The sequence below is a fragment of the Melitaea cinxia genome, chromosome 14 (genome assembly GCF_905220565.1).
Source record: "Melitaea cinxia chromosome 14, ilMelCinx1.1, whole genome shotgun sequence".
Classification (NCBI taxonomy): Eukaryota; Metazoa; Arthropoda; class Insecta; order Lepidoptera; family Nymphalidae; genus Melitaea; species Melitaea cinxia.
Window position 1 is genome coordinate 10,444,511 of NC_059407.1, and position 15,917 is coordinate 10,460,427.

The 15,917-nt window shown below is 33.8% G+C and overlaps 1 protein-coding gene across 1 annotated transcript in view; it reads left to right on the plus strand.

The window, feature by feature from the left end:
• LOC123659957 (myocardin-related transcription factor B) overlaps positions 1–15,917 on the plus strand; it is a 44,395-nt gene continuing 28,478 nt past the window's right edge. The window contains exon 1 of the mRNA XM_045595113.1: positions 1–160. Within this exon, the coding sequence (XP_045451069.1) occupies positions 88–160 (73 nt within the window). The 5' untranslated portion in view covers positions 1–87. The remainder of the gene's footprint in view (positions 161–15,917) is intronic.

Genomic DNA, 15,917 nt, shown 5'->3' on the forward strand with positions numbered 1-15,917 from the left:
CAGCCGAGCCGCTAGAGAAGCGGTCGACGTGAAGCGCGTGAGCCCCGTACTGACACGGGAGGCGGCGCCGGCGCGGGATGCGCCGCCATGCCGGTACGACATCGCGAACTCGGCGACGAGCTCGCACCCCCGGAGCCCAAACGCTGCAGACACTGCGACGGTACGATCATTTATGTTCGCTTAAGACTACGTCAAACCAAAAAACGGTTATCTATATATTCTAAACGAAATAACTAATAGAATTTTTAAGATTATCGAAAATGCGTGTGAAGAAAAAACGTAACTATTGTAACCAACTAAAGATAACACCTTTGATATAAAAATTGCTTCATTCATTGATGAACTCCCGTGTGACTTAATTGTTTTCACGCCGAGTTGAACCACGTGCCCTGTTGTTTACATCGGATACCTGTTTGACTTACGTTCGATATTCATTTACATCATTTTATTGATTTTGATAACGCTTCACGAATAAAAACTATAATTTATGTATGCGTTCCATTTTGACTTACTTAAAGTCTTTCACTTTGAAATAACTGTATCTGTCTATTTTTATTTTAAGAAATTATTTTCATAGCAATCAGTAAATTCAAATTCACAATATTGGAAAAATATAATTAACGATATTTTTATTAATGCTTTCTTTTCAAAAATTAAGAAAAGTAAAGAAAAAATAATGTAAGTAAAGTATTCGTTGTTATAAAATTACAGTTATCGGAGTGGGTGTAAATAATAGTTTTTCTATTTAGTTTCAGATGTTTCTACATTTGTCATTGATAAGTTAATGTTTTGCCGATTTTGTAGATTAAATGCAATGCAAGACGACGTGAAGGCAACCGAGCAAAACAGCTCGCAAACTCGTTAGTTTTATAAACGGTTAATTTGTAATCAAAATTCCAAGTAATGATTCTGTATGGTAATGACAAAAAATATTATCAAGTATTGGTTTTATTATCGAGTAAATTTAAACTTAAAATAAACACCAACTGATGTAAACTATTGAACTACTATGGGAATTCAGTAGTTTTCTTCTTATCATCCGCAAAATATCTATATATTTAAATGAAAACATAATGAGTCCATATATCATAAAATTATACGATTCATATATTAAAAGATTCTTGTTTTGAGTGAACAAGTAGACCTAAATATTTCTTTTAACTAATTAAATAGTTAAATTTTACTGCTCTTGCTTAATTTACGTTTAATTACATTACGGTAGTCTATTAACGGGAATGCGATGCAAAGCGTGAAAAGTATAATAAAATGTTAATTCGGCGAGCGTTAAATCAGCTAACTGCTCGGTTAAGGAAAATTATCTTTAGAACTCCCTTACTCAGTGGAGTAGGTGATATGTGTCACGAGGCATTGGGAATGAAAAGTGTGTATTATAAATAGGCAGGACTCTCCAGACCGAGCCGCCTTATGTAACGGAAGGTTCGTAAACAAATGCAACTCGAATACTGCGCAATCTGAGCATACACTCTGTACTTCGCATAACTTGTCTCTTGCATAATTAGGACGAGCTGCTGGACGCTCGAAGGCATTTTGTGACGCCGACGCCGACAATCGTGACTGGATATTATTTAATTGTTGCGGTTAATACTTATTATTATAATTAATACATCAATTAGTATTCTACCGTTATAAATTAGAGTTGAATTTTTTTTTTTACTTAAAATATCAGGGAGAATTCCAGATTTAGTTTATTTGCGTTTAATCTGCGAGATTAAATACATAAGAGCTTATTTAAATTTGACAGGAATTGTTAAACGTGTTTATAAATCGATTGTAAACGCTTAGTGTTATGTTTTTAATTAGTTCTGAGTAAAATTATACCACATCGACGACGATGTTTCAGATTTATTTACTTTTATTGACCATTTAAAATTTCTGGATAGTCTACTTTAGCACGTTCTAAGTTTATTTATTTTTTATACGACTGCAACGGGGACCATAAGGAGGGTTATATATTTAATAGATATTTATGTTCGTTTCCTATGATTTCTCCTGATTTATGTAATAAATATGTTATACACACACGATCGTCTGTTCCTACGGTAATGCTTGTTATAGGTAACAGACGACTGTTTTAGCATTTTTTTAATATACAAAAAAAATACTCAGGCGGGAATCAAACCCGTAACCCGCGGAGCAGAGAGCAGGGCCACACCAAACTGCGCCAATGGACTAGTCAAGAACTTATCAATTAAGAAATTAAAAATGATAATATTTACGAATTTTTATTTTTAATTAGCTGACCCGGCTAACTTCTTACCGTTTCTTTCTTCGTGTATATATCGATTTTTATTTAATTTGCTGATCTTGTTCTAATTACGAAGAAAAGAAAATATAATTATCCAATTTGGTGATTGTTATATACCTACGTGTATGCATATCGGCGATTCGATTTTATTTATACATGTAGATTATTATTACAGAATCTGGATGCCGTAATAATTATTGTTCGCTATAAAATACCCTGATCAGTAAGTAATCAAAAATAAATGGGATTATAAAAATATTATACAAGTACAATATTAAAAAGCAATTCGGAATGACAAACACCATATAAATTTATATTAGGCTATCTCGTGACTCAGAAGAGTTTTTTGACGAGTTTAGTTATTAAATTTTGACAAACGAGGCAATTTGTAAATAATATTAAGCCGACAGTCTATATATGGAAATTTTATGCAAACAAAAGTAAAATAGAATCCGTCCCGGTACATATTCTGCCTTTTTTGGAAATTGAAAGAGGTGGTGTCATTTCCCAAGAAGAGATGAGGATTGCAAAATAGATTGTGAGATTAAGCATACCCATCGCCACCGATGAACCTCAGCCAGGACCTTCTAAAAGGCAACGGCTCATATAAATTTTGCATATTAATATAATTTGTAATTATTATATGATATAAGTTACGAAATTTTAAGTTTTATTTTGTTAGAGTCCTACCTTTTTGATACTGAATTTTAATAATTTCGATCCTTTTTTTTTTTCTTTTTAATTACTTGTGTTTTTCGGTTTTAGGTAGACGCCTTACTTACCTGATATTTTTTTTTAATATATATTTCTAACTGTAGTGAAGTTTAGTGTTAAAAACACATGTTGTTTTAAAAAAAATTTAATTGAATTTAAATTAAAACTACTCAAAATAAAACTTGCTCTGAGAGCTTTGAGACTGCGCGTATGCTTGTAACAAGATGATACTGGTATATCATTATGTTATTAAGCGGTTATTTTTATATTACAAACAAACACTTCAATTTTAATGAATTAAATTATGTACACAATGATGTACAAACTATCCTGGTTCCGTAAATAAAAAAAAGCGTAAAATGAAAAAATAGTTAAGAAGAGGCAAAAAAAAATATTTATCGATCGTAAAGCACTCTAATTCGCATTATGAGTCGTGCTACATTTGGCTCAAATTAATTGAATAATATTATGTGGTGGATTGAGGACGGAGATAGGACATTTCATCACAAATTTTGATAATGTGCAATAATTTCACTCGTTATTCTTTTTGAGGATTTTTTATTATCTTTTAACTAATAATTCAATTGTTACTATAAGAAAACTTATAAGTTGTATTTTTATGAGCGGTAAATTTATAATTAATTAAGTATCTTAATAAATAAAACTTCGAGGCGTACACATTTGGATTTACCAAAGTTCTTTTAATTTATAGTAATTTAAAGCTACTTAAATATTTATTACCAGCTTTTACAAAAAAGATTTATTAAACTGTTACTCTATTAATTACTTATATTGCAGTTAAACTGCAAGTTATCTTGTCCGTGTCTACGTCTGAAACACCGATGACGAGATCTGAAAACGTACCTGCATTGTTATTCGATTAGTCACGTTATTTATAAACGTTCTAAAGCACATTACTACAACATTTATACCTGGCAAGCATTACATACATACGTAGCGCTCTACAAGCAACGTAATGTCTCTCATACCTCATCTCTTGCGTTACATATAACAAATCAGCTTCGTAACGCCGTAAATATTCAAGACCAAATTATATATAACTGATAATATACAGAGCTTATGGCTTATATCGTGGACCTTCAATCTTATCGGACTCAGTTGTTAACTGTTGCGACGGACTCAAGTAGTTTAGTAGCAGGTGTCGGACGTCCTCCGATGCTCGACGATGCCAATGCCAAGCTCTGTTGTTACCGATTACAATGACCCGATCACTGGTGTCGTGACACCTCAATGGTAAACTATTATTTCATTAGTCTTTATTTATAGTTAAATCGTCGTACATTATAATAATAGTTCAAAAAAGTTATAAGTTCTTTTTTAATAGGTACCGATATATGTACATATAATAACAAAAAGATGAAAAATAAATTGAAATATTAGTTTTCAAAATATGCCGAAAACGTTGTCCGGCCCAAAAACATTAGTAAAATGGATTTATAAGTGTCACTAATTTCAGTCTAATTAAATTTATCTAAGATATTTAGGCAACTACATAAACACATTGAAATAATTTTTTCAAAACTAGTTCAAGCGTTTGTTTAAAATTCAGTGACAAACAACATGTAGGTTACAGAAGAAGTATTATAAAGATTAAACCTACTGTTTGTAGTAAGCTTTTTTTTAAGTCGACAAAAGCTTTACGTTTTTATTATGGGTCTACATCAAGTAATTTTAGTTTTGCTGTTGGGTTAACATAGACAAGACAACACGTAACTGGGCCTACCCCCCCTTTTCGGGCTGTAACCGTGTGAGAGGGGACTCGCACGTTCATTCTTGAACAGCCCAGTGGCAGCCGGGATGGCCTCGTGCTGTTGCTCAAACGAGCACTTTGATGGGCGCATTATAGCAGCGCATAATGCTTGTCCTCTACGACGGGCTCCAACAATCTCGGGTGGAGCGAGGCACGGGTGGAGCAACGGATGCGCATGCGCAAGCGAACCCGTAGCTCCTTCAACTTCGTGTCGAAGACTGCCATCGCAGAGGTTTTAGTGGATACGAATCCCACATAACCCGTTTCTACCCCAAGAGCCGGGTATCTTCTTGAAGACTTCCTCTGCGTAAAAAAATAAAAATAAAAGACAAGACAACACGTAAATCGATGATCTAAACATTTGTTTTACGTTTTGGGTGGCATTTGTTTAACTTTGCAAGAAAGTCCTCCAAGAAGCCCTCTCATCCTGACATTGATCTATGCTATAAACAAAAAATATTTACCTTGTTTTTCTTACCTAAATAATTTACAAAAGATACTGTATGACCAAACCTTATTTTTTTATTGACATTTATGTTTTGTCAGGTCGTAAATAGGCCGTGACTAAATGTGACACAGGCATTTTCTCGCTTTTGATGACGGCCATAGTATAAAAGTAGTGGATTTCCATCCAAGAAAATGAATCTATTTATGCAGCTCGCGTTGGCGTTTGGGTTTGTAGGTAATTCTGTCGCACATAAGAACGGAATGTTTGTTTTGAGGAATCGCAAACAAACTCATTATTATTCGCAGAACTGAAGCAGTGTAACATTATGTAGTTAAAATGCCAATGATGAAAAACGATCGTTCACCATCCTTTCCGAAGCTTTAAACTCTGTACACTTGCTTGTGTTTTATAATCCGCATGTTTATTATTTTAAAGTCGGTCCCATATATGTTTTCAATACATTCTTTATACGTATTAGCAAGTGTTTTGAAGTAGTAGATAATATGTTCGAATTTTTTTTAATACTCTGAAATTCTGAAATATTTAACTATATTAGCCTATATGCGCTTCTAAAGCTCATTCAAGATATATTTTAAGTTAATTGCATGATATAAAACTTTAAGATATTTATCAGACAGAACAAATGTACACTTCAGTAAATATTTTCTGTATAGCAATAACTTACCCTTTTTTATTATGATGACTGAAGGATCTTTGATTTTATTTTGTTTTTGTTTATATTGTGTGTCCTGAGAACGTGACACGTTTATCAGTTTATGGGTGGCAGTTAAATATACCCGTCTCGGTTTGTTACAAATAGAATTTTGGCACTGGTTGTCTTGAGGTTGTGTAATTCACATGTAAACCACTTGTATAATTTAAACTAAGCTTTTTGTGTATGTCCACATTCTTTTGATATGATGAATAAGATATTAATAAATAACAGAATGAAGACTTTATTTTTATAATAGTAAACAAGTCGAATGGGGAAGGTACTTACACTGTTTACAATTTTACATATTTACACCAAAGATTGCACACCTGTGCTCTTTGTTTAGTAATTATAAATATTTTGTTAAATTAATACGGATGTCACGTCTTTTTATTACATCTTATCCATTATTTATTAAGCGGTACGCTCTATACCTTATGACGTGAGGAAATAGATTTTTTAAATTAAAAACATGTAATGTTAAAGAAAATATAATTTGTAAAGTTTTGCGCTCACATTTTGGTTTAAAACTTTTCCCAAAAGCAATACATTTTTCAAGGAAATCTTGTATGTTTATTTATGTGTAGAACAGAAATAACGAATTAGCTAGGATTTTTATTTGAAGTATAGTTATTTTGAACACCATCGACATGGAAAAGTAATTAGTGAAGTCGTTCTCGTTCTAAATCCACCTTGACCTCGTTGTGTTGCTTTACGATGTACTATCCAGTTTTATTCTTTTTTTTTTTTCTAAACAAAACTCGTAAAATGGCAGGTGGTAGGTTTGTCGGAACATTATAAATCTTGACAACGAAAATATAGACGACATTGATTAAAATAATATAATATTTAGTTAACCTTTGTTATTTTAAAAGACGTATTTTCATAATATATATTAATACGCTGAGGTTAAGATGTTTGCCTCCCTTTTAAGAAAAAACTCACAATTACTCCACATAGGTATATATAATTTAAAAAATAATTGCTTGCTCTACGGCATCCCCAAATAAGAAATGTATTATTGGTTTTTTTTTTGTAAATTATTTAATTATTAAAATTATATAAATGACATCTTTAATTTTGAAAGAACGTCAACATGATTGATGGTCGGTAAATTTTTTACTTATTTAGTGCGAATTATTCGCACAGCTATCACTGGTGTTTTTAAAATTTCTTTTATTATAACCAACTTATATCATTACGAATGTTTATCGTAATTTGATACATTTGTCTCGAAAATAGTGATAAAGACGCATGGTTTTTATCTGAGACATATAAGGAATAATAACTAGGATTTCAAGTATGTAATGCACTGACATCATTGCCGAATTCTTTAATAATTAAGACACACGCTTATCGTACTAACATTTTCGTTACCGAGCCACAAACATACACTATGATTGACGTTGGGGTGTCGTCGAACGCGATTAACTCAAGGTGTTACCACGTATACCATATTACCGTTATCGTCGACAGCATCTTGGATCCGTGTCAACTACTCGCTGACTAACACTTTTAATTACAATGATCACACTTGTATCACATTTTGTTGCCGGCAACCCTACTATACTATCAATGTATTGATAACGGGCTACATTACATGATAATAGAGATGAAAGCCTAGCATAATACGATCATAATTATATAACAGCATAGCCACTCGAAGCCCAAACACGCTTCGAAGCTAAGATATTTGGCAAACGTATGAACGAGACCAATAAGAGATAGGAATGTTTGATGATCAAGTCCATATAACTCCATGCATTTGATTTATCGTGGCGTGAAAATAAATATGAGTTTCAATTGTGCTAGACGATTATTAAAATATTAATTTTACTTATCACTAGCTGCCCGGATAGATTCGAAAGACTTCGTTCTGTCAAATGTTACTTGTAAACATTATTTTTTAGTATTAAAACCTTCCGTGGGCCTTAAGGAACATACAAAAAAAAAAAATAGCCACATTGGTGGAGCCATTCCGAGTTATGCGCTTAGCAACATTCATCATACACTATCCAAGTGTTTAACCTTTTAGTATTTTGCTAAGTAAATAAATGTGTTTTTTTACGCAGAGTCAAACAAAAGTGTCAGATTCATTACTATTTTTTTTTTTTTAATTGTAATCAAAATGTAATGGAAATACTACAATGTTATAAGAAATGGTTCGAACTTGCAATGTATAAAGATAAATCATATACAAATCATGCGCTTATAAATTTAGCTTGAATGGAAAATAAATTTAGTTTATAAAATAGTATATGCTGATAGAAAAAAACAAAAATAAGGAAAACTTTCTTTGAATCCTCGGGTGGTCAACTAAGATGTTAGATATAAATGAACACTTGTTTCTTCTTATTAAATAAATTTAAATAAAAGAGCTTCCTTAAGTGGGATCTGAAAGAGTGCATGTTTTTTTTCTTTTTTGACTAAATAACAATAAATACTATAAAAGAGAATTAACTTTTTTGCTAAGTGAATAACAGGTGATATTAAAGTTTTTTAAACGAGAATTATTCATACATCATTAGTTTGTCGTATTTGATTGTGACAAGTTTCTGTGGATTCCCATGAAAATGTAACCCAGTTAAAGTAAGTCATTATAGAAAAAATGGGAATATACGTGTCGGTAAAATTTCATAATTTTCGTCGTCATTGTCGTTAGTCAATTGGTCAGTGCAGGAAAGTGACTTTAATGGATAGTCGTAATTGAGGTTTAAAAAGTTACTAATCATGCCTTTTGTTATGCTTTCATAATAATTAAATTTATAGTGAATGAATAAATAGTAAACGTGAAACAGTTTTTGACCTTAGTGTAAGCTTTGTGTGCGTATAGTTCGGTGATCAACCTGATTACGGTGATCAGTAGTAATCTCCATTTTGGCGCACGCGTTACATGGTCACAACTACATGTACCTAATAAATAATTAATAACGCAACATTTTACAGGTAAATAAATTATTTCAATTGACTTACTAGTTCATTAACGTTACACTGGATTTGTTCATTTAAACGAAGACAGACATTTTTTTTTTCTATAATCTAAATTTGTGCCATGCTCAATTGCTCATTAATTTTTAAAATGATGTTGTTATATTATTGGTATTCAATTTTGCTACTCAAAACAAAAGTATTGACAGACTTATTCGGAGTATAGTAAATATAATGTATGTTTATTACCTATATTTAAATTAACAAATGAAACAGGTGTGAGATATCTACCTAATTTAGATTCGATAATTTCATTCTCGTGACTCAGTTATGTAGACTGTCCAAATGCTTTTGCGAAAGCACAGATATATACGTGTAGCACTTAGGAAACGATCGCGAGCATCATCACATAATTATGCATTATTTACATTACGAAAATAGGTCAGTAGTGAATATTCAGCTGCCTCCTAAAAATTTTATCTTAAAAGTCTGGAAAAGTGGGAGCTAATTTGAGGCATCCTTTAATTTTGCGCCGTGCACAGTACACACGTGTCTGCCGGAAATTCTCAGTTTGTTTAAGTTGCAGATTTATTTTTATATTTTTGTGTCAACTCGGCGCATCTTCCACTTCAGCCGTTCCACGGCGTTGGTGTCCGGGGGCGTTTGGCGCTTGATGACGTGAATTTCACAATCTCTTGTACGACAGCTATGTATTATTCGCTTTGCATTCGTCGATAGAGATATGACTTCTCTGCTTTGCGAATACGATAATTTTCTTATAAAGGTGTTTACTACGAAAGTTTAGGAACGTGCGTCTGAAAGTCTGCCAAAACTATTTATTCTACCACTATATATTATGTCCATTATTCTATATTTTTATACCACGATATTTTCTAAATACTTCGTTTTATATTTAATTACTAGCTGTGCCCGCAACTTCGTCCGCGTGGAGTTTAACAAAAAACTAATTTTTCAGTACGCAGAGGTATCAAATAAATAAATTTCTAAAATAGCCTAAGTTACTCCTTATTACATCAGCTATCTACCAGCGAAAGTCCAGCCGTTTCAGAGATTAGCCAGAACAAACAGACAGATAGACAGACAAATTGTAAGAAATGTTAATTTGGTATATGTACCGTGCAAACGTCCGTATGCATTTAATAAAAAGTGGTTATTTTATTATTACAAAGAGACACCCCTATTTATTTATTTGTATAGAAGATACTGAGAGTGGAAATTTTGATTTTAGAATGTAAAATAATTACACGAAGATTAAAGTTTTGTATTATTTTAAGGCAACGACGATTGCCTTAATTGTAAAGCTACAATTAAGCACTAAAGCCGCAGGATATCTAAATTCAAAGATGTTCTAAGATTACATACAACGGAAGAACATCTAAGCGCATGTAGTGTTTAAAATGTATGAAACTATGAAAGCGTGTAAAAATATTAGTGGTCTAAAATTACAGTTATTTTATACACCTGTCACGTGAGCACGTCTTAAATCCACAAGTCTAAGATTCACGTCGACGGTTAATTTTTTTTTTCTTATTTTTGTAATTGTAAGGTATATTTTTTTCCTATTTTTGACACGTAAGTCCTACTAATATTATATAAATGCGAAAGTTTGTGAAGATAGATGTATGTTTTTTACTCTTTCACACAAAAACTACTGGACTGATTTTAATGAAACTTGGTACGTAAATAGCTGAAGATCTAGAATAACACATATGCAACTTTTTATCCCGACATTTCGAAGGAATCGGAAATAACGCGGATGAAACCTCGTGACGCAGCTAGTATCAAGTCTCTGTAACCTAAAATGTAACTATTACAAATATATAGTAATGTCTTATATTATAAATGTCTTATATTATTACAGGTGTCCTTTCCCAAAGGTAAGCCGAATTAAATAAATGAGCGTAGCGTTAGCGCCTTTTAATGTAAAGTAATAATAAATTGACACAATGTTCTCGACATTAATTATTTAACAATGAATGTTTAAAAATAAATGTGGTTTTATAAATATTTTAAAATTCCATTTACGCATAAAATAACGTGTCTTGCCTGAATATTGACTGAATCATCATCGCCGACTATAAAATTGTTCAAAAACCCATCATAATTTTGCCTGCAAGTCTTTTACAAAGTAAACTACATCCATTATATATAAATTTTTATTATACCTAAGAAAGTCAAAATAGCGAATAACATATGTACTACTTTTTTTCAAACATTCTCTCGTTAAGGCATTGAAATGTAGCATAAAAATGTAAATAATTGTGTTTGCAGGCAAACGAAAAAAAACCGACTTCAATTACATCGACAAGTAAGACAACGTAGATCGACGAAAAAATAGTCAAGTAACTACGCGTTATCAAAGATTACTCAAAAAGTAGTTATCAGATCTCGATAAAATTTAAATGTGACCACATGATAAACAACAGCTTTTGATTAAATTAAAAATTATCAAAATCGTTACACCCAGTAAAAAGTTATGCGGATTTTCGAGAGTTTCCCTCGATTTCTCTGGGATCCCTTCATCAATCGATTTTGATAATTCTTTTTTTTGTTGGAAAGGAGATAATCCCTAGTTTGGTACAATGATAAGAAAACCGAATCTGATGACGAGATCCCAGAGAAATCGAGGGAAACTAGAAAATCCGCATGATTTTTTACTGGGTGTAGCGATTTTGATGATTTTTAATTTAATCGAAAGCCGATGTTTATCATGTGGTCACATTTAAATTTCATCGAGATCTGATTACAACTTTTGGAGTAATCTTCGATAATGCGTATCTATTTACTTGACTATTTTTTTCGTCTACCTACGTTGTATTACTTGTCGATATAATTGAAGTCGGTTTTTCTTCGTTTGCCTGCAAACACAATTATAATCTGTAATAATGCAACTTAATATGCTACAATTTTATAACAGGTTTGAATCTAATCAATTATAAATATAATAATAAATTATAAATATTCTAACTTCAAGGGTTTATAACTAAAGGTATATGAAATCACAATCTGTATAAAAGAACTTCAACTTCGTTGCTTTCAAGTTGCGTATTGTATCAGTATCATTGTTAGATCGCAGATTAGCCTATGGGATTAGAACACATTTGGATAATTATGTCAGTCTTATCAGTATTGCCGTACAAATTTGTGACGCAAACGTTGTTATGACGGATGATAGAACGCTCGGCGACAGGGATTGCTTTGTATATCGTGCAGGGGTCGTAAACAGAAAATATTTTTGTTTAGTACAAAAAAAAAAATGAATAAAATGTGAAAGTATTAAGTATTTATGTACATTTCCTGAAATGATTTTAACTCGAAGGTCTCTAAGACAGTCCGATTGCTTTTTTAATTATTTGAAATCACAAAACGACTCAAGCTCGTGGCGTTCAATGTTACAGCCTGCTTTCGCAAGGTCCGGCGCTGAATAATTTGCTCAAACTTAATCCGGCCGTGCAGTACGATAACCGTTGTGCTCTCATGCGGCAGCATTATAACATTAACCGTCTCATTGACGGTGCATTATTAAATATAAATATATTATGTAGGAGGGTTTAGGTCTCTGTTTATTAACATGGCGTTTTGAATCAAGCGTTAGAAGTCGATTTTCTTCAAATGATTTAATGTTATAATTGATAGTAGATCGCCAAGATGACCTATTTAATGCGAGTTCCTCCCAGCTTTCGGGATCAACCTATAATGTAATGTCAGATACCTTTTGTTATGTATCGCAGGGGAACCCATTTACGGGTGATATCCAGGATGCCCGGATAGGCATTCCTAGACCGTATGTCGGCTACACCACTTAGGGGTGCAATACCGACCAGTTCAAAACCAAATAATTGGATTGATACGTTTATTTTCAAATTAGGTTTAATTAATTAATTAAACTGTACACAGCCGCAAACGCATCTAATCTCATGTAAACAATATAACTTTAAAATGCATTTCTCAGACAAATGTTGTGTGACGCAAGATGTCAATTATATTAATACTTCACGAGATGTTAAAAGAGAGCCCACTGATAGAATTATTTAGGACTTGGTTCATCTTGACTTTTATCCCCAATAAAAAGAGATGTTTATAACTTGACGTGTATTAGGATGTATTTCAATGGTATCAAAGTTTCCAATTTGGAGAACCGATTTCGATATTATTTCTTAATTTAAAATGTATTTTTATCGATAATTGCTATGATCTAATAAGTATAGAAAATATATTTGAGTACCTGCTTAGGTGACTTTTACCTGGATGGCAAATCCAAATCATAAATACAAAGTACTGGATCTGAATGTTTTGAGACTCGAAGGGATGGATTTTGTATGTACATATAGGGAACTAAAATTTTGGTTTGCAGGGTAATGAGGAAGACTGCAGGGGAAGTCTAGTGTGAACCACAACATTGTAGCATGTTAGCCACCAGACGTTACGTTCAAAATGCCAACTTGGGTCACGTAATGCACATTAGTTAGGTCTGAATTCACGTTCCTTGGTACACAGCCAGAATTACCGATCCTTTTAGCATGTCGATACCACTCTGAGCATAGCGAGACTTACGCGAAATAATGTCAGTACAGAGATTAACGAACTGATTCGCTTGACCTATAAAATAAATGAAAATTAATTAAATAAAGTAACTATTTCATACGATGTATTCAAACTAATATTTCACTTTCAATTTATTATTTAGTTTTGTCATGACGCGACTATCATTAAAACTATTTACATAAAATTATTGGTAAAATAATGAATCAGTCAGGTAAAAAGTTATCTTTAAAATTAAAGTTAATTATGTGATCTATGTCCTTAATAGATTCATAAATAGTTATTATGATTGTCAAACATAATAAAGTATTTAATGAGACTATGCGTTAAAAGTTATTGTAAATTGACGCGAATGTGCGTAATAATGTAAAGCTGTTGTAAAAGTGTTGGAGTAACCTTGTGGAACCCATGCGTGTCGAGGGTTAGTTTACGACGCAAAGCGCGTGGGCCGGCCGCCGTTGGCGTAGTGTATTTGACGTAGCTGTCGAACTTGTTTACCCACCGTTTGTCTTTTCGTGTGCAACTGTTAGCAAATGATTTACTATTGTGTATTAGTCTATTAATCGGCATCTATTTGATTCAACATTCATTTATATGTGAATAATATAATATAAATGAATGAATATATATATATATATATATATATATATATATATATATATATATATATATATATATATATATATATATATATATATATACTCTTAAAAACAACAGGAACAATTGGAAAGACAATTTAGTAAGTACTTGAAAACCGATACTGGGACTTAAACCCAAGATTGTCTGATATCGATTTTCCTATCTCACATCATTATGCAGTCCAACCTTTTTACATCATGCCTCAACATAATGATTATTATTGTTTTCAAAATCCTTTGAAATACTCGAGAGATATACGATACGATACGAGTACATTACGAATAAATTTTTCAAAACACTCCTATGTCTACTTTCGTTATAAATGTAGAAATTTACCCTAAAAAGTAGTTTGTAACTTTATAACCCTCCAGAGTATATCAATATCAATAAAACAAATTAGCTAAGTACCTTCTTAAAAACTCATATACCAACCTAACCATATACCAATATAACAAATCCAATTGTAGCAAATTAATTGTCTTTAACGTGGGGAAAATCCTCATGGATACCTACTGGCGCGGGGGCATCGGAGAAGCTATGCCAGACTTTTACTGGCTAAAAACCACCATGTGTGAGCAGACCTCTGCCTTAGTGGGGCGAGATGCGATCGCGCTAGCATGCACCACCTCGCCCCGGCGGTTGGCCCGAATGAGAACATCAGGGCCCCGGCATCTAGAGGGGCGGCACCCACAAGACCACCCCTCCCGAAGTGTGGGGTCTCAAGCCAGCCGAAGGTCCCCCGACCCCCAGTCATCCAAGGGATGCTCAACCGGAGCGTATCTACCGTCTGCAAAATGTAGACACAGGGTCCAGGAGAGTCCCACCTCCAAGCCAGGCAAACCTGACCACCAACGCCCAGCAACCGAGCAAAGCTCCAGGGATCCAGTGCAACCCGGCCGGTACAGCGCGCTTTCGCGCTACAGGGCGGACGAGCGAACCTACTTACCCCGTCCCACCAGGCCAGGCAAAAGCCCACCATCCAACGACGGATCGCACCGAGCAACCGAGCAAAAATCTCCAAGGAGCCTAGCGCGAACCGAACGCCACGCGCTTTCGCGCCACAGGGCGGGTGAGTGAAGCCAAGGGCGCTCACAGGTCAACTCTGATAAAAACAGAGAAGTACTCAGAGCGTAGCCTCAACTCACCCGAACCCCCAAACCGACCCATTTGCGCCGAGAGACGAGCTTGCTAGACCCGCCTCCCGGCAGTTCATGTCGGCCCAGAGGCCCCGGCACCCCATGCGCTTTCGTGCTCTCGGAGCATGACCCAAAGGCCCCCGACACTCCAGTGCGCTCACAGGTCCAATTCCCGGAGCGCACCCTACTCTGCTGGTTTTGGTCCGTGGGGTTCCGTCCGCAAGACAGTGGCGCTCCCCTATCCGTCACCTGAGGATGCGCCCAGTAGGAGATCCAGCAACTCGCTTCGGTTCCCGAAAATGAGCTAAGTCATAATGAGGTTTCATTGTATTTTGTGTCAAAAGAAGAAGGTTTGCCTAGATGTGGAGTGAATACAATCTTATACAGCTAGCTTAATATACAGTATATTAGCTACCTCACATGCTACTAAAATTTCTTACATATAATAGATAAGGAACTAATAGTAATGGAACAAATAGACAGATAGGCAGATTGACAAAAATTGTAAAAAATGTTATTTTGGTATATGTACCGTGTATACATCCATATGTATTTAGTATAAAGCGGTTATTTTAATATTACAAACAGACACTCCAATTTTATTTATTTGTTTAGATTAATTATCGTCTAAAATTCTTAATGATGTAGTGTAAAAGACGAAGTTTAATATAAATACTTTTATTACTAGATAAGGCATGTATCGCAGATGATTGGTCTGGACCTGATCAGGATGAGATGAT